This window comes from Sapajus apella, unplaced genomic scaffold (assembly GCF_009761245.1).
Source record: "Sapajus apella isolate SASKATOON/1434 unplaced genomic scaffold, GSC_monkey_1.0 scaffold95, whole genome shotgun sequence".
NCBI classification, from domain to species: Eukaryota; Metazoa; Chordata; class Mammalia; order Primates; family Cebidae; genus Sapajus; species Sapajus apella.
Window position 1 is genome coordinate 5,160,585 of NW_022437035.1, and position 25,529 is coordinate 5,186,113.

General features: G+C 44.2%; 1 protein-coding gene across 6 annotated transcripts in view; it reads right to left on the reverse strand.

Moving 5' to 3' along the window:
• The window catches only part of CHEK2 (checkpoint kinase 2), a 50,636-nt gene extending 25,120 nt beyond the window's left edge, over nt 1-25,516 (reverse strand). For 3 of the 6 annotated variants that reach the window (XM_032256740.1, XM_032256738.1, XM_032256735.1), the window contains exons 1-6: nt 25,320-25,516; nt 23,273-23,497; nt 16,892-17,216; nt 8,203-8,327; nt 7,937-8,084; nt 6,754-6,844 (exon numbers count right to left, since the gene is read on the reverse strand). In XM_032256740.1, coding sequence (XP_032112631.1) covers nt 6,754-6,844; nt 7,937-8,084; nt 8,203-8,327; nt 16,892-17,210 — 683 coding nt within the window. In that variant the 5' untranslated portion in view covers nt 17,211-17,216; nt 23,273-23,497; nt 25,320-25,516. The remainder of the gene's footprint in view (nt 1-6,753; nt 6,845-7,936; nt 8,085-8,202; nt 8,328-16,891; nt 17,217-23,272; nt 23,498-25,319) is intronic. The other 3 variants (XM_032256737.1, XM_032256739.1, XM_032256736.1) reach the window with 2 other exon arrangements.
• Nucleotides 25,517-25,529: the final 13 nt, after the last annotated feature.

Here is a 25,529-nt window from a genome sequence, read left to right on the forward strand (position 1 = left end):
ATTTTGCTTATCTATTCACCTTCTGATGGACATTTATTTGGGTTGTTTCTACCTTTTGTAAATGGCTTCTTCGTGACAATAAAAGCATAAGCAACAAAAGAAAAATAGATAAATTCGACTTCTTCATTGTGATTAGAGATGTTATGAACATTCATGTAAAAGTTTTTGTCTGAGCACTTGGTTTCTTGTTTTCTTCATATTTTTTTGAGACGTAGGCTGGATCTGTCGCCCAGGCTGGAGTGCAGTGGCACGATCTCGGCTTACTGCTTAAAGCGATTCTCATGCCTCAGTCCCCCAAGCAGCTGGGATTACAGGTGTGCGCCACCCCGCCCAGCTAATTTTTTCTAATAGAGACTAATTTTTAAAAAAAAAATTTTTTTTAATAAAGACGGGGTTTCACCATGTTGGTGAGGCTGGTCTTGAACTCCCAACCTCAGGTGATCCGCCCGCCTTGACCTCCAAAGTGCTTGGATTACAGGCGTGAGCCACCACACCCAGCGTAAAATTGTTAATAGAGACAGAATTTCACCATGTTGGCCAGGGTGGTCTAAAACTCCTGACTTCCAGTGATCCACCCACCTCAGCCTCCCAAAGTGCTGGGATTATAGGTGTAAGCCCATGCCTGACCTCAATACTTGTTTTTAAAATTGGGAAATGTATACACATAAAAGGAGAATTTCTGGGTCACATGATAATTTGGTTTACCTTTTTTGTTGTTGTTTGTTGTTTTTATTTATTTATTTATTTATTTATTTATTTTGAGATGGAGTTTTGCTCTTGTTGCCCAGGCTGGAGTGCAATCTCGGCTCACTGCAACCTCCACCTCCCGGGTTCAAGCAATTCTCCTACCTCACCCTCCCAAGTAGCTGGATTACAGGCATGCACCACTGTGCCCAGCTAATTTTGTATTTTTAGTACAGATGGGGTTTCTCCATGTTGGCTAGGCTGTTCTCGAACTCCTGACCTCAGGTGATCTGCCCCCCTTGGCCTCCCAGAGTGTGGGGATTACAGGTGTGAGCCACTATGCCAAGCCGCCAAGCCGCCCAGCTGCAAGCCATATATCTGATAAAAGCTTATATCCACAATAGATAAAGAAATCTTAGAACTCTACAATAAAAAAACAACCTGCAATTTAAAAATGGGCAAGGTCTCACTCTGATGCCCAGGCTGGAATACAGTGGCTCCATCTCAGCTCACTGCAACCTCTGCCTCCCGGGTTCAAGTAATTCTCCTGCCTCAGCCTCCTGAGTAGCTGGGACTACAGGCACATGCCACCATGCCCAGCTCATTTTTGGCAGTTTTAGTAGAGACAAGGTTTCACTGTTAGCCAGAATGGTCTCAATCTCCTGACCTCGTGATCTGCCCTCCTTGGCCTCCCAAAATGCTGGGATTACAGGTGTGAGCCACTGCACCCAGCCTCTCTGCTATAGTTTCTAGACAAAGAAGATTATCAGTCTGCAGCCCTTGGTAGCCATTTTTCCTGCCACATAGAGAGAACAATTCTATAGTAAGGCAACAAACAGCTGATTCAGTAGATGGAGCTAGAGCCCTGGTGACACTGTGGGAGCTCTTGGACGCAGTCAACGATAAAGTCAAACAGACCATCAAAACTCAAAGACCAGAGAGTAAAGCCTAATACCTCCCAGATCCTGCCATGCCTGAAGTTAGATTTGCCTGTTTTTTGTTTGTTTGTTTTGAGATGGAGTCTCGCTTTGTCACCCAGGCTGGAGTGCAATGGTGCCATCTCTACCCACTCCAACCTCTGCCTCCCGGGATCAAGCAATTCTACTGCCTCAGCCTCCCAAGTAGCTGGGACTACAGGCATGTGCCATCACACCCAGTTAATTTGTATATTTTTAGTAGAGAAGGGGCTTCACTATGTCAGCCAAGCTGGTCTCAAACTCCTCAAGTAATCCACTCGCCTTAGCCACCCACAGTACCAGGATTACCGGAGTGGGCCACCATTCCCCGCCTGCCTCTCTATTTCCCAGTTACGAAAGCCAGTAAATTTTTTCTCTTACCTGACTCATTTGAGTTGAGTTTCTGTCATCTGCCACAAGTTAGAGAATTTTTATTAAATTCTCCCTCAGAAAAACATTGAATTCCACACATTTCTTCTTTTTTTTCTCCTGAGATACGCTCTCACTCTATCACCCACCTCCTGGCTTCAGGTAATCCTCCCACCTCCACCTTCCAAGTAGCTGGGACTACAGGTACAACCCGCCACACTCAGCTAACTTGTTCTATTTTTTCTAGAAACAGGATTTCACCGTGTTGCCCAGGCTGCTCTCAAACTCCTGGACTCAAACCATACACCTACCTCAGCTTCCCAAAGTGCTGGGGTTACAGGCATGAGCCATCATACCCAGCCTCATACATTTTTTTTTTTTTTTTTTTTTGAGACAGAGTCAAACTTTTGCCCAGGGTGGAGTGGAGTGGCATGACCTCGGCTCACTGCAACCTCCGCCTTACAGGTTCAAGCGATTCTCCTGCCTTAGCCTCCCAAGTAGCTATGATTACAAGCGCCCGCCACCATGCCCATCTAATTTTTTGTATTTTTAGTAGAGACGGGGATTCACCATGTTAGTCAGGCTGGTTTCAAACTCCTGACCTCAGGTGATCGACCCGACTCAGCCTCCCTAAATGCTGGGATTACAGGTGTGAGCCACCTCGCCCAGCCACACTACTTATGTACTTTATACTTTCATGTTTCCAAAAATATCAGGAGAAAGATCTTTGTGAGAAGGGAAGCGGGATGAAGAGCATTTTGCAATGTAGTAACAATACCCTGATACTTTTCCTTAAAAAATGGTTCTCAAAGTATGACTGGATAACCCCAAGGACCCCAAGACCTTGCAGGGCATCCATAAAGCCAAACTATGTTCAGAATAATACTAACACATTATTTGTGTTTTCCATTCGCATTAGCTCATAAGTATGGAGTTTTCCAGAGGCTACGTGGCATGTGACATCATAACAGACTGAATGAAGAAGCAAATATCAGAATCTAGTCATGTTCTAACTAGCCAGATGTCAAAAAAATTGCAAAAATGTCGAACAGTGCCTCTTTTCTCACTAATCTTTTTAGTAATTATTTTTCATAGAAAATGTTACTCATCTTAACATGTAATAAGTTTACTTAATGGATTAATATAAAAGCGTCTTGGGCAAGTGCAGTGGTTCACACCTAAAATCTCAACACTTTCAGAGGCTGAGGCAGGAGGATGACTTGAACCCAGGAGTTAGAGACAAGCCTAGGCAACATAGCAAGACCTCATCTCTGCAACTGAAAAAAAAAAAAAAAATAGGGCCAGGTGCAGTGCCTCACACCTATAATCCCAGCACTCTGGGAGGCCAAGGCAGGTGGATCGCCTGAAGTCAGGACTTCCAGGCCAGCCTGACTAACATGGCGAAACCCCCGTCTTTACTAAAAATACTAAAAAAAGTAGCCCGATGTGGTGGCGGGCGCTTGTAATCTCAGGTACTTTGGAGGCTGATGCAGGAGAATCACTTGAACCCAGGAAGCGGAGGTTGCAGTGAGCTGAGACCATGCCACTGTACTCCATCCTGGGCAACGAGAACAAAAGCCTGTCTCAAAAATAATAATAATAAAATAGGCCGGGCACGGTGGCTCAAGCCTGTAATCCCAGCACTTTGGGAGGCCGAGGCGGGTGGATCACGAGGTCAAGAGATCGAGACCATCCTGGTCAACATGGTGAAACCCCGTCTCTACTAAAAATACAAAACATTAGCTGGGCATGGTGGCGCGTGCCTGTAATCCCAGCTACTCAGGAGGCTAAGGCAGGAGAATTGCCTGAACCCAGGAGGCGGAGGTTGCAGTGAGCCTGAGATCACGCCATTGCACTCCAGTCGGAAAAAAAAGAACAAAACCCCGTCTTAAAAGAAAAAAAAATAAAAATATATATATATATATATATAAATTGTAATGCCTAATACAGTAAATATCAATAGATTTAAGTCACATAAACAAAAGCTCTTTGGAGTCCTCAATAATTTTTAAGAATGTGAGATGTCCTGAGTCCAAAATTTTTGAGAACTTTAACCCAAGTTACGTTCAGTTGTAGGTTTCACTTCACATCCCAAGATGACAAAAATTCTAAACAGCACAGAAATACAGTAACCATATTTTTTGGGAGGTGATAAAAAAATTCCAAAATTGATTGTGGCGATGGCTTCACAACTCTGTGAATACACTAAAAATCACTAAATTGCACTCTAAATGGGTACATTATATGGTATATAAATTTTATCTCAGTGACGTCACCTTTAAAAAATTATCACCAATAAAATTCATGAGGTAAAATAGTTAATTTAAATTAATCATTATCAAACACATCAATAATATACCTATCATGATGAACAGAGAAATGCAAATTAAAACCACAATGACATATCACCTCAAGTCTGTTAGAATGGCTATTATCAAAAAAATGAATATTAACAAGTGTTGAAGAGGATGTGAAGAAAAAAGAACACTGGTAAATTTTTGGTGGGAATATAATTGGTACAGCCATTTTGGAAAATAGTATGCAGGTTCCTCAAAAAACTAAAATTATAATTACCATATGATCCAGCAATCCCACTTCTAGATATATATCCAAAAAAAATTTTAAATCAGTATGCTGAAGAGATATCTGCACTCCCGCCGGGCGCGGTGGCTCAAGCCTGTAATCCCAGCACTTTGGGAGGCCGAGGCGGGTGGATCACGAGGTCAAGAGATCGAGACCATCCTGGTCAACATGGTGAAACCCCGTCTCTACTAAAAATACAAAAACATTAGCTGAGCATGGTGGCGCGTGCCTGTAATCCCAGCTACTGAGGAGGTTGAGGCAGGAGAATTGCCTGAACCCAGGAGGCGGAGGTTGCGGTGAGCCGAGATCGCGCCATTGCACTCCAGCCTGGGTAACAAGAGTGAAACTCTGTCTCCAAAAAAAAAAAAAAAGAGAGATATCTGCACTCCCATGTTCATTTCAGCATTATTCACAATAGCCAAGACAGGGAAGCAACCTAGGCATCCATCAACAAATGAACAAAGTAAATGTGGTGTACATATACATAACGAAATACTATACACCCAGCGAAGTGCAGTGGCTCACACCTGTAATCCTAGCACACTGGGAGGCCGAGGCAGGTGGATTGCTTGATGTCAGGGGTTCAAGACCAGCCTGGGCAACATGGAGAGACCCCATGTCTACACAAAATACAAAAATTAGCCAGGTGTGGTGGTACAAGCCTATAGTCCCAGCTACTTGGGAGGCTGAGGTAAAAGGATCACTGGAGCCCAGGAGATGGAGGTTGCAGTGAGACAAGATTGTGCCACTGCACTCCAGTCTGGGCAACAGAGCAAGACTCTCTCTCTCTCTCTCTCACACACACACACACACACACACACAAAAAATAAATAAAAAAAAGGAAATAAAAAAAGAAATATTTGGCTGAGTGTGGTGGCTCACCCCAGTAATCCCAGCACTTTGGGAGGCTGAGGCAGGAGGATAGCTTGAGCCCAGGAGTTCAAGACCAGCCCTGGCAACACAGCACAACCTCATCTCTAAAAAACAAAAACACACATTAACCATGCATGGTGCTGAATGCTTGATCTCCCTTGACCTGGGAAATCAAGGCCACAGTGAGCTCTGATCATGCCACTACACTCCAGCCTGGGTAACAGAGCAATATCCTGCCTCACAAAGAAATAAATAGACCGGGCACTGTGGCTCATGCCCATAATCCCAGCACTTTGGAAGGCTGAGGCGGGTGGATCACCGGCGGTCAGGAGTTCAAGACCAGCCTGGCCAACATGGTGTAACCCCATCTCTAAAAAAATAAAAATAAAAAATGAAGAAATAAGATAAAAATACATTAAAATGACTGTATGCAATAACTCACAAAAACAAAAATAAGAAATCTCAGTACTTTGGGAAGCCAAGGCAGGCAGGTCACCTGAGGTCGGGAGTTCAAGACCAGCCTGACCAACATGGAGAAACCTTGTCTCTACCAAAAATACAAAATTAGTTGGGCGTCGTGATGCACATCTGTAATCCCAGCTACTCAGGAGGCTGAAGCAGGAGAATCGCTTGAACCTGGGAGGCAAATGTTGCAATGAACCAAGATCGCGCCATTGCACTCCAGCCTGCGCAACAAGAGCAAAAATCTGTTTAAAATAATAATAATAATAAATAAATAATGAATGGCAGGGTGCGGTGGCTCATGCCTGTAATCCCAGCACTTTGGGAGGCCAAGGCGAGCGAATCACCTGAGGTTGGGAGTTCAAGACCAACCTGACAAACATGGAGAAACCCCGCCTTTACTAAAAATACAAAATTAGCTGGGCGTAGTGGCGTGTTCCTGTAATCCCAGCTACTCGGGAGGCTGAGGCAGGAGAATTGCTCGAACCCAGGAGGCAGAGGATGCAGTGAGACAAGATCATGCCACTGCACTCCCACCTGGGCAACAAGAGCAAAACTCAGTGAAAGAAAAGAAAAGAAAGGAAAAGAAGAGAAGAGAAGAGAACGGAAGGGAAGAGAGGGGAAGGAAGGAGGGAAGGAGGGAAGGAAGGAGAGAGGGAAAGAGAAAGAGAGAAAGGAAGGAAGGAGGGAGGGAGGGAGGGAAGGAAGGAAGGAAGGAAGGAAAGAAGGAAGGAAGGAAAGAAGGAAGGAAATCAGAAATGAGAAACTACCAATCACAAATGTATAGGGAAAAAATGAAGTGCAGTTATATAAGAAAATAATTTACCTTCCAAGAGTTTTTGACATGATGTATTCATCTCTTAATGCCTTAGGATAAACCGACTGATCATCTACAGTCAGATCAAAAAAGACAAAAACTAAGGAAAAAAAGAGTAAAAATGGATTTCGTTAATTTATTCACAAGAGAAGAGCACTGATTCTAAAATTTAATAGTCATATGGAATATAAGAATTCTTTATTACATTTAACATGTAAACTTAAGGAAATCAGTTCAGTAGGCTAACACATATTGTAAAACCCTTGAGAGAAATAAATGATAGTCAAATTTCATGCTTCAATGGAACTATAAGCATCACTCTAATGGTAGTACAGGAAATCCGTAACACAACATTATTTATATTCCTTGACCTCAGAAGATTAATCGACTACACCAGTATAAAATGCCCATGCAGATTCCACAGGCCCAGAATCAGAAAGCAATCAGTCTGAGCCTAGAAAAATGGTCTAGGCAAGTAAACGTCCCAATGAAAATAAGGCCATCAGTATCACCACATTGGCATTAGCATCTCTCGCCATTTATACTTTTACATATCTGGTATTAAGTATTTTGTAGTGCAAAGTACATTCAACATATTTGTAAAGTTAGGTAAATAGCATTTTTCTAAACAAAATACCTTTTTTCTCCATTATTTGGGCTGTAGCTAAAAAAAAGTCTAAGAAAATTTTGTTGTTGTTGTTGTTTTTGGAGAGAGTCTCACTCTGTTGCCCAGGCTGGAGTGCAGTGGCATGATCTCGGCTCACTACAACCTCTACCTCAAGGTCAGGAGTTCAACACCAGCCTAGCCAACATAGTGAAACCCTGTCTCTACTAAAAACACAAAAAACAGCTGGATGTGGTGGCGGGCACCAGTAATCCCAGCTACTTGGGAGGCTAAGGCAGGAGAATCACTTGAACCCGGGAGGTGAAGGTTGCAGTGGGCTGAGATTGTGCCATTGCACTCCAGCCTGGGCAATAGGGCAAAACTCCATCTCAAAGCAAAACAAAACAAATCTGTCTGGATGGAACTTTTTCATAATTTAATAATGCAACTATGACAAAGAAGTTGAATCTTGAATGCTAACTTACTCATCATTACTCACTTAAACCACACTCTGTAAGGACATGACAAATTTTTCTCCTATGTGGAACTGAAAAAAAAAAAAAATCAGTAACCATAAGATGATATTACCTTTATTTCTGCTTAGTGAAAGTGCAATTTCAGAATTGTTATTCAAAGGACGGCGTTTTCCTTTCCCTACAAGCTCTGTATTTACAAAGGTTCCATTGCCACTATGATCTTCAATGTATGCAATGTAAGAGTTTTTAGGACCCACTTCCTATAATAGAGAACATTTTATTTCAAACTTTTAAAAGCACAGATGTATAGTGGGAAAATACCTAAAAGCAATGAATAGATTACCAGCTCTCCTAAATACATGGGCATTTGTCACCTACCCTGAAAATCCGAAAGTGTTTCTTGCTATATGTCCGGTATTTATCTGTTCTTTTCAGCAGTGGTTCGTCAAAACAATATTCACAGCTTTTGTCCCTCCCAAACCAGTAGTTGTCATTCACACATTCTGTAATACAAAAGCATGCATCAGAGGGCTGTTGAATTTCATGTAACAAACGTGTTTAAAAATTGCTCATAAATGCTACTTGTAGGAAAATGGCCTAAGAAGGCAATCAGAATGATGAATCTGCTTATCAAGATTTTATAACATTAAAAATTAGGAGGCAAAAAACAACATTTACCAACAAGTTTAACCAATGGCAGTTTATCTATATCACATGGCCAGGGGCAGTGGCTCACACCTGTAATCTCAGCACTTTGAGAGGCTGAAGCAGGAGGATCGCTTGACCCCAGGAGTTCATGACCAGCGTGGGCACATAGGGGGCACCCATCTCTACCATAAATTTAAAAATTAGCCTGGACAACATGGTGAAACCCCATCTTTACAAAAAATAAAAAATTAGCAGGGTGTAGTGGTGGGTCCCTGTGGCCTCAGATACTCAGGAGGCTGAGATGGGAGCATCGCTTATGCCTGGGAGGTTGAGGCTGCAGTGAGCTGAGACAGTGCCACTGCACACTAGCCTGGGGGTGACAGAATGAAACTCTGTTTCCTTTTTTTTTTGAGACAGAGTCTTGCTCTGTCACCAGGCTGGAGTGCACCGGCGAAATCTCAGCTCACTGCAACTTCTGCCTCCTGGGTTCAAGCAATTCCCCAGCCTCAGCCCCCTCAAGTAGCTGGGACTAAAGGCATGCATCACAATGCCCAGCTAATTTTTTGTATTTTAGTAGAGATGGGGTTTCACCATGTTGGCCAGGATGGTTTTGATCTCCTGACCTTGTGATCCGCCCACCTCAACCTCCGAAAGTGCTGGGATTACAGGCGTGAGGCAATACACCTGACCTGACCGTTTCAAAAAATTAACCAGATGTGGTGGTTACATGCCTATAGTTGCAACTACTCAAGAGGCTGAAGCAGGAAGATCACTTGAGCCTGAGGATTTGATGTTACAGTGGGCGGTGATCCTGCCACTGCACTCTAGCCTGGGCAACAGAGCAAGACTTTTCTCAAAAAAATAAACAAATATACATATTAAATATTTATTTAATGTTTATTATATATGTAATTTGCATTATACATATGTTTATTATATAAGCTGCCTTAAATATAATTACATATTTATACATAAAATAATGTATTATATATTTATATTTTTATATAATATATAATATATAGTATACATATAATATACATGCAAATATATATTATATACAGTATATATTGTAAAATAATCTAATGTTATATGTGTGTATATATATATATATATACACACATACATATATATATAAAACCATGAAATAACAAAGTCATTAAAAGTTCTTGAGTAATTTTTAATGACTCATACAATACAGTAACTTCCTGCTTATTACTTTCCTGAGGCTTTCCACAACACTTAGCATAAAATCTGCACACTTCATCATGGCCTATCAGATGTTTAGGGGCTGGCCCTGCCACCATGCCAGCCCCACCTCACACCCCTCTCCCCTTGCTCATGACACCCAGCCCTACAGGCCTTCTTTCACTACCCCCAAGAGTGCCGGGTTCAGCCTACTTTCTGGTCTTAGCACTTCTTCCCCAACTACCTGAATGGCTCATTCTACCTTGCCTTTTATATAGATACTATCTACACAATATGATCTGCCTTTTGGGCTCTACTATCATCTCTCCCACTCAGCTTTCTACATAAGCATTACTCAACTGCTGTCATAATGTTATCCTGTTGCATTTCTTTTAGAGTATGGGCCACAACTGGAAATTACCTTGCTTATTGTATATTTTCTCCCCACCTCCCCGAATTAGAACATAACCTCCAGGAGGGCAGCTGAAGATCTCTTGTTTAACAGCACAACTCCAGCCCTTGGAACACTGCACACGGCAGGCAATTAAATATTCATTGCAAAAAAGACTAGAGAAAACATTAGTAACTCCTATCAGGAAAAGTACTAATTTCCCTAATAAATGTTAAGTTCCTATAAATCAACGAAAAAGCTACACAGTCCAGTAGAACAATGGATAAAGGACATGAAAAGATAATTTACAAGAAACAGAAATGCAGCTGGCTCAGACATAAGAAAGGTGGCCAAGCTAACTCGATATAAGAAAATTTAGAAATCAAAAACACATTAACACTTCATGTTTTACCTATTAGATTAGCAAAAATCCAAAAATTTCATATCACCCTGTGCTGGCAAGAGGTACGAAAAAGTGGGTACTCTTATGCATTGCCAGTGAGAATATAATTTATACACACATTGTATATAATTGTCTAGGGACGACAATTTAGCAATATCTATCAAAACTACATATGGGCTGCATGCGACGGCTCATGTAATCCCAGTACTTTGGGAGGCCGAAGAAGGAGGATCGCTTGAGCCAAGAAGTCCAGGCTACAGTGAGCAGTGATTGCACCACTCACTTCAGGGCGACAGAGTGAGACCCTGTCTCTAAAAAGAAAGAAAAAGAAAATTAACAAATCCAAATTAGTTACTTAAAAAGATCAACAGGTTGGCAAATCTTAAAACAGATTAAACAAGAAAAAAAGAGACAAGACTCAAATTACTGAAATCGGAATGAGAAAGGTAACTACTAATGATCTGACAGAAATAAAAATGATTTAAAAAGAATAATATGAACAATTGTGTGACAATATTAAATGACATAGGTGAAATGGGCAAACTCCTGGAAAGATACAAACTGCCAAAACTAATACAAGAAGAAGCAGAAAATCTGAATATACCCATAACAAGGGAAAAGACTGAATGATAATACTAGCACTTTGGGAGGCAAAGACAGGTGGATTGCCTAAGTTCAGGAGATCGAGATCAGCCTGGGCAACATGGCAAAATCCCATCTCTACTAAAAATACACAAAAAAAGGGCCAGGCGAGGTGGCTCATGCCTGTAATCCCAACACTTTGGGAGGCTGAGGCAGGTGGATCACGAGATCAAGAATTCGAGACCAGCCTGGCCAACATGGTGAAACCTCATCTCTACAAAAAATACAAAAATTAGCCGGACACGGTGGCACGCATCTGTAGTCTCAGCTACTCTGGAGGCTGAGGCACAAGAATTGCTTGAACCTGGGAGGCAGAGGCTGCAGTGAGCCGAGATCGTGCCACTTCACTCCAGCCTGGGTGACAGTGAGAGACTCTGTCTCAAAAAAAATCGACTGAATAGATAATCAAAATATCCACTACAAAGAAAAGTGCAGTCCCAGATACTCTCACATTAGCTTGAGCAACATAGGGAGACCCCGTCTCTATCAAAATAAAAAAATTAGCCATGTGTGGTAGCACATGCCTGTCCCAGCTACTCAGGAGGCTGAGGTAGCAGTTGGGCCTGGGAGGTCAAGGCTGCAGTGAAATGTGATCATGCCACTCTGCACTCCAGCCTAGGAAACAGAGTGAGGCCCTGTCTCAAAAAAAACCAACAACAACAGAAAAACAGAAAAAGAAAAAAGAAAAAAAGAAACAGATGGCTGGCTTCATTTTAAATTCTATCAAATATGTAAAGATTAATACCAATTATTCTCAAACTTTTCCAAGAAATAAAGGAGGGAACACTGTCAACTCATCTATGAGGCCAGTAATACCCTGATACCCAAACCAGACAGAGACATCACAATAAAACTACAAACCAATATCCCTTACGAATATAGATACAAAAATCCTCAACAAAACAGTAGCAAACTAAATCCAGCAACACATAAAAAAAGATTACACATCATCAAATAAGAATTAACCCAGGAAAGCTTGGTTGGCTTAACATCTGAAAACCAACTAATATAATACACAATAACAACAGAATGGAGGATAACAGAGAAACAATTTTTGGCAAAACTCAACACCCTTTTACAATAAAAAAAATACTCAGAGAACTAGGAATAGGAGGAAATCCCTTCAACCTAAGAAAGAGCTTTTATTTATTTATTTTATTTATTTTTAATTTAGAGACAATCTTGCTCTGTGGCCTGCAATCAAAGCTCACTGTAGTCTCCAACTCCTGGCTTCAAGCAATTTTCTTGCCATAGGTTCCCAAAGCACTGAGATTACAGAGTTTATGCGTCAGAGCATCCAGCCAGAAAGAACTTTCGTGAAACATCCACAGCTTGGTCTTCAGATTTCTACTACAGAAAAAAAAAGAAAGAAAGAAAGAAAAGACCCACAGCTAACATCATACTTAGTGACAAAAGACTGAAAGCTGGCTGAGTGTGGTGGCTCACACCTCTTATCCCAGCACTTTGGGGGGCTGAGGCAGGAGGATCAGTTGACAACAGGAGTTCAAGATCATATAGGGTAAATGGTGAGACTCTGTCTTCACAAAAAATAAAGATAAAATAATTAGGCCATCCTCTCTCCAGTCTGTGCCTCCAAGATGACAAAGAAACGAAACATCGGTAGTGCCAAAAAGCGCCGTGGCCACATGCAGCCTATTCGCTGCACGAACTGTGCCTGATGCGTGCCCAAGGACAAGGCCATTAAGAAATTTGTCATTGCCGGGCGCGGTGGCTCACGCCTATAATCCCAGCACTTTGGGAGGCCGAGGCGGGCGGATCACGAGGTCAAGAGATCGAGACCATCCTGGTCAACATGGTGAAACCCCGTCTCTACTAAAAATACAAAAAATTAGCTGGGCATGGTGGTGCGTGCCTGTAATCCCAGCTACTCAGGAGGCTGAGGCAGGAGAATTGCCTGAACCCAGAAAGCGGAGGTTGCGGTGAGCCGAGATCGCGCCATTGCACACTAGCATGGGTAACAAGAGCGAAACTCCGTCTCAAAAAAAAAAGAAATTTGTCATTTGAAATACAGTGGAGGCTGCAGCAGTCAGGGAGATTTCTGAAGCAAGCTTCTTCGATGCCTATGTGCTTCCCAAGCTGTATGTGAAGCTACATTACTGTGTGAGTTGTGCAATTCACAGCAAAGTAGTCAGGAATGGATCTTGTGAAGCCTGCAAGAACCGAACACCGCCACCACCCTGATTTAGACCTGCGGGTGCTGCCCCACGACCCCCATCAAAACCCACGTAAGGGGCCGGGCCCCGTCGTTCACGCCTGTAATCCCAGCACTTTGGGAGGCCGAGATGGGAGGATCACAAGGTCAAGAGATCGAGACCATCCTGGTCAACATGGTGAAACCCCGTCTCTACTAAAAATACAAAAAATTAGTTGGGCATGGTGGCGCGTGCCTGTAATCCCAGCTACTCAGGAGGCTGAGGCAGGAGAATTGCCTGAACCCAGGAGGCGGAGGTTGCCGGGAGCTGAGATCGCGCAATTGCACTCCAGCCTGGGTAACAAGAGCGAAACTCCGTCTCAAGAAAAAAAAAAAAAAAACTCACTTAAGTAAGGAACTGAAGACTGAAAACAGACTATTGTCTGGAGAAAAATAAAATGGAAATTGTACTTAAAAAAAAAAAAAAATTAGTCCAGGCACAGTCACTCACGTCTGTAATTCCAGCACTTTGGGAGGCTGAGGCAGGCGGATCACCTGAGGTCAGGAGTGAAACCCCATCTCTACTAAAAATATAAAAATTAGCTGGGCATGTCGGGCGGCACCTGTAATCCCAGCTACTTAGGAGGCTGAGGCAGAAGAATCACTTAATCTGGGAGGCAGACGTTACAGTGAGCTGAGATCGCATCACTGCATTCCAGCGTGGGTGACAGAGCAAGACTCGTCTCAAAAGTAATAATAATAAACAGCCTCTATTCAACATATGCTTTATGCTGGTCATCCTATCAGGCTCTTTGCTTACTTGTCTTTTCTTTCCCCCACTTTTTGTGGAGAACGAGGTCTTGCCATATTGTCCAGCAGCTCTGGAACTCCTGGGCTCAAGCTATCCTCCCACCTCTGCCTCTCTAAGAGCTGGGATTACAGTTGTGAGCCACCACGCCCCAGTCTCATATACATTTTATTTTATTTATTTATTTATTTTGGAGATGGAGTCTCACTCAGTCACCCAGGCTGGAGTGCAATGGCGTGATCTCAGCTCACCGCAACCTCCGCCTCCCAAGTTCAAGCAATTCTCCTGCCTCAGCCTCCCGAGTAGCTGGGATTATAGGTACCTGCCAACACACCCCGCTAATTTCTGTAGTTTTAATAGAGATGGGGTTTCCCCATGTCGGCCAGGCTGGTCTCAAACTCCCAACCTCAGGTGATCCACCCGCCTTGGCCTCTCAAAGTGCTGGGATTACAGGCGTGAGCCACCATGCCCAGCCTGAAAACTATATTTTAAATGGGTTAAAAATAGCTTCGGGCCAGGTGCAGTGGCTCATGCCTGTAATCACAGCACTTTGGGAGGCCGAGGCAGGTGGGTCACGAGGTCAAGAAATCTAGACCATCCTGGTCAACATGGTGAAGCCCCGTCTCTACTAAAAATACAAAAAAATTAGCTGGGCAAGTGGCGCATGCCTGTAATCCCAACTACTCAGGCAGCTAAGGCAGGAGAATTGCCTGAACCCAGGAGGCGGAGGTTGCTGCAAGCCGAGATCCCACCATTGCACTCCAGCCTGGGTAACAAGAGCGAAACTCCATCTGAAAAAAAAAAAAAAAAAAAAAGTTTCAAGTGTCGGCTTCTAAATTTAAAGTTGTATATGTGGAATGCAGGTATACTGTTTCTCCATTTTGTACAGTTTTTTTGGACGTGAAATAAAACAAGGATGGTGAGTGACAAAACACAAAATGATACATCAGCCCTTAATTTCTTTATATTAATATATTCTATCCTATTAAAGTCAGGTTCAAATTCGTTTAGTGAAGAGGTCATCTTAATGTAAGAGAAAGGAAAAAAACACCATATTTTGACTGAAGTGCAGTGCCACAATCTTGGCTCATTGCAACCTCCCCCTCCTGGGTTCAAGTGATTCTCATGTCTCATCTTCCTCACTAGCTGCGATTACAGCCACCCGTCGCCACATCTGGCTACTTTTTATATTTTCAGCAGAGACAAGGTTTCGCCATGTTGCCCAGGCTGGTCTCGATCTCCTGGCCTCAAGTGATCCTCCCGCCTTGGCCTCCCAAAGTGCTGGGATTACAGGCGTAAGTCACCGTGCCTGGCAATTTTAAAATACACATAGGAAGACTTACCATTGAAACCAGGAGGTGTCAGAAAGGGTCAGCATATTTAAATCACAAGGTTGGCCATTTTCATATAAGAACAAATAACAAGTGTCGACAAATAGCCATCTCTATTCTGAACAGCTCTGATTCTTGAAGCCATGGCAAACCACAGCAAAGGTTAACTGGTGAAGCTTTTGTGATTAGGTGATGTTTGCAAGTTTGCGTGAATCTACATTTTTCTAAGGAAAGGGTCCAAAGCTACCTTCAGATCCGTGGATGGACAGCTCATTGTAAATGTCCAATTAATATTTGTTGAAAGAATAAATGAAGGGAATCCACAGCAGGTAACAGCCAGTGCAACATCCAGCACTGCCTCTTCGGTTTTACCTTTCATCACCTTCAAACTCCAGAATCATTCCAAGAGTGGATCAAGCATTCTGCTGCAACTAAGGCAGGAAAATAGGGTTTGTGTGAATTTGCCAATTTACACAAACTTCCTGAACAGCCGAGCTCATAGGCTCATGCCTGTAATCCCAGCACTTTAGGAGGCCGAGGTGAGCTGATCACTTGAGGTCAGGAGTGAGACCAGCCTGGCCAACATTGTGAAACCCCATCTCTACTAAACATACAAAAATTAGCCACGTGTGGTGGTGCGCGTCTGTAATCCCAATTACTAAGGAGGCTGAGACAGGAGAGATCACTTGAACCCAGGAGTCAGAAGTTGCAGTGAGTCAAGCCGCTCCAGTCTGGGTGACAGAGCAAGACTCTGTCTCAAAAAAAAAAAAAAATTTTCAGCCGGGCGCGGTGGCTCAAGCCTGTAATCCCAGCACTTTGGGAGGCAGAGGCGGGTGGATCACGAGGTCAAGAGATCGAGACCATCCTGGTCAACATGGTGAAACCCCGTCTCTACTAAAAATACAAAAAATTAGCTGGGCATGGTGGTGCGTGCCTGTAATCCCAGCTACTCAGGAGGCTGAGGCAGGAGAATTGCCTGAACCCAGGAGGCGGAGGTTGCGGTGAGCCGAGATCGCGCCATTGCACTCCAGCCTGGGTAACAAGAGCGAAACTCCGTCTCAAAAAAAAAAAAAAAAAAAAAAAAAAATTTTCCTGGAACTAAATAAAAAGGAAGAACTTGCATTCTAGCCTATGATTGGTCCATTCTAGGACTTTCATTTGCATAAGGCGCCAATCCACACCAGCCTTAGATTGGCCTCTAATTGGCTGTGAGCCAGCCCTTCGTTTACATAGGATGTAACCAATGGGAGACCTCTAGAGGGTATTTGAACCCCATAAGACTTTGCTACTAGGGATGCGCAGCCACTTGCTCAGGCCTGCTCCCATTCTGTGATGTGTACTTTAGCTTCAACTGCCTTCCACTTCAATAAATTTATGCTTTCATTGCTTGTTCATACATGATGTTCAATAATTTGTTCAACATGCCAAACACCCAACCAGTAACACAACGACTTTCTGTAACTGTTTTTCTGAACAAAACTTCATACTGTATAACAAAGGGTCTTACCAAGATTGGCAAATCCATCCTGAAGGGCCCATAATCGAGCCCAGGGGGCAGGGGCAGGCTCCTCAGGTTCTTGGTCCTCAGGTTCTTGGTCCTCAGGAATAGAATAGAGTTCCTGAGTGGACACTGTCTCTAAGGAGCTCAGTGTCCCAGAGCTGGAGTGAGAGGACTGGCTTGAGTTTGGCATGGTGCCGGTAGAAGAGCTGGATGTGCCCTGGGACTGTGAGGAGAAGCCTTGGGACTGCAGAGCACTGCCTTGGGGCTGTGAACAGGCACTGCTGCCATGGGACTGCTGAGCCTCCACATCCGTCTCCCGAGACATCACGACCTCAAAAAGGAAGTGTCCAACAAGAAAGGTGAGTTTCAAGGCACAAGACTTAAAAAGAAAATGATGGGCATACTACAACAGCAAAAGAAAAAAAAACCCAGGGCAAACATACTCTCCAAAAATTAAAAGTCTTAACAGTCCAGACCTATAGTTCTGGGCTGAGCTTTTCACCAGATCATGGTCACCAGATCAGTTTTTTGTCTGACAGCCATGAACAACAAGGGAAAAACAAATTATTTGAAGATTACGAATAGGTAAAAAGCAATAAAATTGAGCTAGAGGGGCTCATAAAAGCTTACATTTGCCCAAATTTTTAAAATTAAAACTAAATAAAAAATTTATGGCCGGGCGCGGTGGCTCACGCCTGTAATCCCAGCACTTTGGGAGGCCGAGGCGGGTGGATCACAAGGTCAAGAGATCGAGACCATCCTGGTCAACATGGTGAAACCCCGTCTCTACTAAAAATACAAAAATTAGCTGGGTATGGTGGTGCATGCCTGTAGTCCCAGCTACTCGGGAGGCTGAGGCAGAAGAATTGCCTGAACCCAGGAGGCGGAGGTTGCGGTGAGCCGAGATCGCGCCATTGCACTCCAGCCTGGGTAACAAGAGCGAAACTCCGTCTCAAAAAAAAAAAAAAAAAAAAAAATGTATTGATACACTCAACACTAACTTTAAATTTCATATATATAGTTGTCAATTTAATGATGCTTCTATTTAACAAATTTTATAGGCTTTCTGTGAAAGCAATTCAAAAGAAATCTACTTCCTCCAAGTCCTTATACAATCATTCTGGTTTTCATTTTCAGTACAGTATTCAACTGTACAGAATCACATGAGATATTTAATGCCTTATTATAAAATAGGCCAGGTGACGGGGCACAATGGCTCACTTGTAATCCCAGAACTTTGGGAGGCCGAGGCAGGCAGATCACCTGAGGTCAGTTCAAGACTAGCCAGGTCAACATAGCGAAACCCTGTCTCCACTAAAAATACAAAAATTAGTGGGGTGTGGTGGCATACGCCTGTAGTCCCAGCTACTCAGGAGGCTGAGACCAGGAGAATCGTTTGAGCCCAGGAGATGGAGGTTGCAGTGAGCTGAGATGGCGCCACTGCACTCCAGCCTGGGTAATAGGAGTGAAACTCTGTCTCAAAATAAATAAATAAAATAGCCTGGGCGTGGTGGTTCACGCCTGTAATCCCAGCACTTTGGGAGGCCCAGGTGGGCAGATCACCTGAGGTTAGGAGTTCAAGACCAGCTTGACCAACATGGAGAAAACCCATCTCTACTAAAAATACAAAATTAGCTAGGCATGGTGGCACATGCCTGTAATCCCAGCTACTCAGGAGGCTGAGGCAGGAGAATCACTTGAACCCAGGAGGCGGAGGTTGCAATGAGCCGAGATCACGCCATTGCACTCCAGCATGGGCAACAAGAGCAAGACTTCGTCTCAAAAATAAATAAATAAAACAAAATTTAAAAAATAAATAAAATAGGCTAGGTGCAGCGACTCACACCTGTAATCCCAAAACTTTGGGAGGCTGAGGTGGAAGGATTGCTTGAGGGCAGGTGTTTGAGACCCCACCTCTACAAAATGATAATAATAATAATAATTTTTGTGTTAGATAATTTTGGCCAACTGTAAATGTTCTTGAGGAAGGAGACCCTTTTTTTTTTTTTTTGGGAGACGGAGTTTCGCTCTTGTTACCCAGGCTGGAGTGCAATGGCGCGATCTCGACTCACCGCAACCTCCGCCTCCTGGGTTCAAGCAATTCTCCTGCCTCAGCCTCCTGAGTAGCTGGGACTACAGGCACGCACCACCATGCCCAGCTAATTTTTTGTATTTTTAGTAGAGACAGGGTTTCACCATGTTGACCAGGATGGTCTCGATCTCTTGACCTCGTGATCCACCCACCTCGGCCTCCCAAAGTGCTGAGATTACAGGCTTGAGCCACCGCGCCCGGCCTGAGGCAGGAGACCCTTAATCCTCTTAAGCTTCTAAGGGCCCTTCCCCCTAGGCTTCTACATTGCATTTCACTAGAAGTAAAGGCTGGCAGACCCAGGCGCCACACTTAATCACACTCCAGTAGGTCGCAGCCTTGGAGGAATCTTTCCGGAAGGCATTGTTTTTACTTGCACCCTATCAAACCCCCAACTAAGTCATATACCCTATGCCCACTTCATGGATCAAGACCCTTTCACATGTAATTTCTAGAGTTGTAAGCCTTTAAAAGGGCAAGGATTTTCTCTGATGGGGAGCTCAGCTGTTAGGCAACTATGCTATTAGGCATCCAAGCAGCAGCTGCTCCAGGCTGAATAAATCACCCGTTCCTTTCCAGTTCAGTGTTTCAGAAGTTTGTTTTGCGGCCTTTCCTGCTACATTATGAGCACATTTAAAGTAGGCTAGGCTAAACTATGTTTGGTATGTTAGGTGTATTAAATGTATTTTCAATTTAACAATATTTTCAATTTAGAATGGGCTTATTTAGACGTAGTGTCATTAAAGTTGAGGAGCAACTGTGACTTTTTTTTTTTTTTCTTTTGAGACGGAGTCTCGCTCTTGTTACCCAGGCTGGAGTGCAATGGCGCAATCTCGGCTCACCGCAACCTCCGCCTCCTGGGTTCGGGCAATTCTCCTGCCTCAACCTCCTGAGTAGCTGGGATTACAGGCACGCGCCACCATGCCCAGCTAATGTTTTGTATTTTTAGTAGAGACGGGGTTTCACCATGTTGACCAGAATGGTCTTGATCTCTTGACCTCGTGATCCACCCGCCTCAGCCTCCCAAAGTGCTGGGATTACAGGCTTGAGCCACCGCGCCCGGCTTGCATCTGTGATTTTTGGAAAGAGCAAGAAGACAAAGAATCAGGTGACTTGGAGCAGAAGCAAGTCAAAAGAAATTGTAAAATAACCTGCAGCATTACTCCAAAGGGTCCATTTACATAAAATGTCTGAGTACCCTTTTCCCCTCAGGCTTGCGCCTAAAGGGAAACACACCTGTTTGCTCAATCTAGATTCCCTGACACCTAAGGAATCAACTACTTAATGAGGCACAACACAAAGGAAGACAGTTCTAAACAACTCCACCTGTCCCTTTGTGATGCTAAGTAACTATAGGGCTTATCTTTTCAGCCTCCTAAATGCCCTTCCTGCCTTGATGGAATCTTGCAGGAACCATTCTTTTATAAACTGGAGACCAAAACAGAGTCTCCCCACCTAGTTTTAGAATTAGTCTGATGGGGCCGGGCGCAGTGGCTCATGCCTGTAATCCCAGCACTTTGGGAGAGTGAGGTGGGTGGATCATGAGGTCAGGAGTTCAAGAACAGCCTGGGTAAGATGGTGAAACCTCGTCTCTACTAAAACAACAAAAATTAACCGGGTGCAGTAGCAGGCGCCTGTAATCCCAGCTACTCAGGAGGCTGAGGCAGGAGAATTGCTTGAATCCAGGTGGCAGAGATTGTAGTGAGCTGAGATTGCGCCACTGTACTCCAGCCTGGGTGACAGAGTAAGACTCTATCTCAAAAATAAAAAATAAAAATAAAATTAAGCTGCCGGGCGCGGTGACTCACGCCTTTGGGAGTCACCAGCACTTTGGGAGGCTGCGGCGGGTGGATCACGAGGTCAAGAGATCGAGATCATCCTGGTCAACATGTGAAACCTGGTCTCTACTAAAAATACAAAAAATTAGCTGGACATGGTGGCACGTGCCTGTAATCCCCGCTACTCAGGAGGCTGAGGCAGGAGAATTGCCTGAACCCAGGAGGCGGAGGTTGCGGTGAGCAGAGATCACGCCATTGCACTCCAGCCTGGGTAAAAAGAGTGAAACTCCGTCTCAAAAAAAAAAAGAATTAACCTGATGGACAGGTAGGCTCTCATAACAGGCTGGGTGCAGTGGCTCATACCTATAATCCCAGCACTATGGGGACCAAGACAAGAGGATCACTTGAGGCCACAAGTTCAATACCAGCTTGGCCAACATAGTAGGACCCCCTCTGCACAAAAAAATAAGAAAATTAGGCATGGTGGCATGCAGCTGTGACCTCAGTTACTTGGGAAGGTGAGGTGGGAAGATTGCTTGACCCCAGGAAAGGCTGCAGTGAGCTACGATCATACCACTTACACACCACCCTGGGTGGCAGAGTGAGACCCTATCTCCAAAGAACAGAAAACAAAACAAGACTCTGACAGCAGAACCACCAGTAAAACCAAAGTAATGTCCACTGCTGACTTAATCGGATTAACAAAAAAAAAATGTGGGGCGAGGACATTCTCTTCCTCCCCACACTCAGACTACTACTCCAAGACAACACAGTCAACAATACTATTGTAGTCCCTTCCATCAGAGGGGGATAAGATCCAAGACCCTCCAGTGAATGCCTGAAACCTCAGATAGTACAGAACTCTATATAAACTATGCACGACTTTCTTTCTCCTTCTTCACAATTTCACAAATAGAGGATTGTTCTTACCACAGATGTCACCAGCCTCAGCATACAATTCTTTCCTTTTTTTTTTTTTTTTTGAGATGGAGTTTTGATCTTGTCGTCCTGGCTGGAGTGCAATGGCATAAACTCAGCTCACCACAACCTCCACCTCCCATGTTCAACTGATTCCCCTGCCTCAGGCTCCAGAGTAGCTAAGATTACAGGCATGTGCCACCACGCCCAGATAATTTTCTATTCTTACTAGAGACAGGGTTTCTCTCTGTTGGTCAGGCTGGTTTCGAACTCCAGACCTCAGGTGATCCAGCCACCTCAGCCTCTCAAAGTGCTGGGATTACAGGCATGAGCCACTGTGCCCAGCTCTTTCCTTAATAAGTTGAGATCTTTCACCTTTTCATTAAAGGAAACACTTTACAGCTTCTCTTTGCAATATCCAAACTGCCAGCATCTTTGGCTTTGGGGCCATTATTAAATATAAGGGTGACTTGAAAAAAGCATTGCAAAACCACATAATTTAACACTTATTGATTTTTTTTTTTTTTGAGACAGTCTCACTCAGTCACCCAGACTGGAGTGCAGTGGTGCGATCTTGGCTCACTGCAACCTCCACCTCCTGGGTTCAAGCAATTCTCCTACCTCAGCCTTCCAAGTAGCTGGAATTACAGGCACACACCACAATGCCTGGCTAATTTGTATACCTTTTTTTAGTACAGACAGGGGTTCACCGTTTTGGCCGGGCTGGTCTCAAACTCCTGACCTCAGGTGATCCACCCACCTCAGCCTCCCAAAGTGCTGGGATTATAGGCATGAGCCACCAAGCCTGGCCCTGAATTGATTATTTCTTTTTTTTTTTTTTTTGAGACGGAGTTTCACTCATGTTACCCAGGCTGGAGTGCAATGGCGTGATCTCGGCTCACCACAACCTCCGCCTCCTGGGTTCAGGCAATTCTCCTGCCTCAGCCTCCTGAGTAGCTGGGATTACAGGCACACACCACCATGCCCAGCTAATTTTTTGTATTTTTAGTAGAGACGGGGTTTCACCTTGTTGACCAGGATGGTCTCGATCTCTTGACCTCGTGATCCACCCGCCTCGGCCTCCCAAAGTGCTGGGATTACAGGCTTGAGCCACCGCGCCTGGCCTGAATTGATTATTTCTTATGAAAACTTCTGAATTTTCCACTTAATATTTTAGATCCCAGCTGACCATTGGTAACTGAAACTACTATTGTTAATAAGGGGGGACTAGGATACCCACCCTGACTGTATTTACAAAGCTTTCAAGATACAAAGGTTCTGCCAGGTGTGGTGGCTCATGCCTGTAATCAAGGCAGGTGGAATGGCTCGAGCCCAGGAATTCAGGACCAGCCTGGGCACCATGGTAAGACCCAGTATCTACAGAAAACAGAAAAAATTAGCCCGGCATGGTGGTATACAACTGTAATCCCAGCTACTTGGAAGGCTGAGGTGGGAGGATCACTTGAGCCTAGGAGGTTGAGGCTGTAGTGAGCCGTGATTGAGCCTGCACTCCAGCCTGGGCAACAGAGCCAGACGCTGTCTCACGGGGGGGAAAAAAAAAAAAAGATACAAAGATTCTGATGAGTTTTCTTTAAAACATACCAGGAAGGCAATACCACAACTGAGTAAGCTGCTCCAGGGCCTGCTGGTCTAATACTACCTCAGCCAGGCTGAGTCTTCCCCACAGCTTTTTCAGCAAAACAGGACAACTGGAGAAAACTTGTCAACAAGTTGCTATGAGAGATTAGAGACAAGCGGATCAGACACTTGCATCAAACTGTGCATGACTTCAGGTAGATCACAACTTCTCTAAGCCTGTTTTCTCATCTGAAAAAAAGTAGACAGATGGTGAGGATTAAGTGAAGTGAAGCATGTAATACTCCCCACACCCACCCACGCTTGCTATCTGGGAGATATTATTATTGGAAAGCCATGCAGAGTAGTGAGTGAAAAATCAAAGTGAGGGCAGCAAAACTCCAGGACTATAAACAGAAGCCCAGTCCCAAAACCTATGAAACTACTACAAGAAAACACTGGAAAGGCAGGGCACGGTGCCTCACGCCTGTAATCCTAGCACTTTGGAAGGCCAAGGTGTGGGATCACCTGAGGTCAGGAGTTCAAGACCAGCCTGGCCATCATGGTGAAACCCCATCTTTAAAAAAAAAACCCTGGAGAAGTGCTTCAGACCATTGTTTGAGCTCAGGTTTTTTGCTTAAGACCTCAAAAGCACAAGCAACTAAAGCAAAACAGACAACTGGGATTTCATCAAGCTAAAAAGCTTCTGCACAGCAAAGGAAACAATCAACAAAGTGAAGAGACAACCCACAGAATGGGAAAAAACATTGGGAATCTAGCTATCTGACAAGGGATGAATAACCAGAATATATAAGGAGATGAAATAACTCAACTGCAAAAAGACAAATAATCCAATCTAAGAAATGGGCAGGCCGGGCACGGTGGCTCACTTCCATAATCCCAGCACTTTGGAAGGCCGAGGCAGGTGGACATATCTGTAATCCCAGCACTTTGGGAGGCTGAAGCAGGTGGATCACATGAGGTCAAGAGTTCAAGACCAGCCTGGCCAATATGGCAAAACTGTAACCCTACTAAAAATACAAAAATTAGCTAGGCATGGTGGCTGGTGCCTGTAGTCCAGTTACTTGGGAGGCTGAGACATGAGAACTGCTTGAACCCAGGAGACGAGGTTGCAGTAAGCTAAGATCACACCACTGCACTCCAGCTTAGGTGGAGCAATCTCAACACTTTGGGAGGCCGAGGCAGGAGGGTCACCTGAGGTCCAGAGTTTGAGATTAGCCTGACCAACATGGAGAAACCCCGTCTCTACTAAAAATACAAAATTAGCCGGGCGTGGTGGCAAATGCTTGTAATCCCAGCTACCAGGGAGGCTGAGGCAGGAGAATCGCTTGAACCCAGGAGACAGAGGCTGCCGTGAGCCAAGATTGCACCATTGCACTCCAGCCTGGGCAACAAGAGCAAAACTCTGTCTCAAAAAAAAAAAAAAGAAAAGAATATGTGTTTATCATCACTGAACTGTATACTTTAAAATGGTACAAATGGCAAATCATATACGTATATTTTATATCACAAATAAGTAATTAAAAAAAAATCCAGAGGACTTACAAGTGAAACAGCATCTTTTTTTCAACTAGAAAAGCTGAGTCCGAAGGAGGACTGATGTCCTCCTACCCACTCCTGGCCACCCCATCCCATACACTTAGGGACACTTGCAGAACATCGTCCTACACAGCTCAGTGCGTTTCCAGTTCCTGCAGCGCCCAGTAGCTAAGTCTGGCCTCTCTGTAAGTATTTTAGATATGGAACCTAAAGAGTGGCAATGATTACAAACATCTGTAGAACTTTTTACAAAGTAACTTCGTTCTGATATTGAAGAACACAACTCTGTTCCTTCTTATCCTGTACGTTCAGGCCTGTTTCAGCTTGTAAGTAACACGGGAAGTGAACTTCACCTCGAGGATGATTTACTAAAAAGGAAGAGAGTCGCCCACACACTCCCCCTTCAGCTCAAAAATACAAACAAAGCGAAGCTCAGGAGACTCCCCTCGCACAAAACGCTGAGGATGGGATTCGAACCACCTAACACCCAACATCAGTTCCCCATATGACTCACCGCGTGAGCCCACCTGGAGCCCCACACTCTCCGCAGCCTCAGCCAGCTGAGTGGCGCTAAACCTGCAGATACAAACTCCACCCTCAGCCAATCAAAACGCCCTCCCCTGCCGCCGGACCAATGAGAAGCAGCAGATGTGGCCGTCAGGCGTCGCCTCAATGCTTCCTGGGAGTTGTAGTTTAGAAGGCAGAGCGGAACTCAGAACCCAGG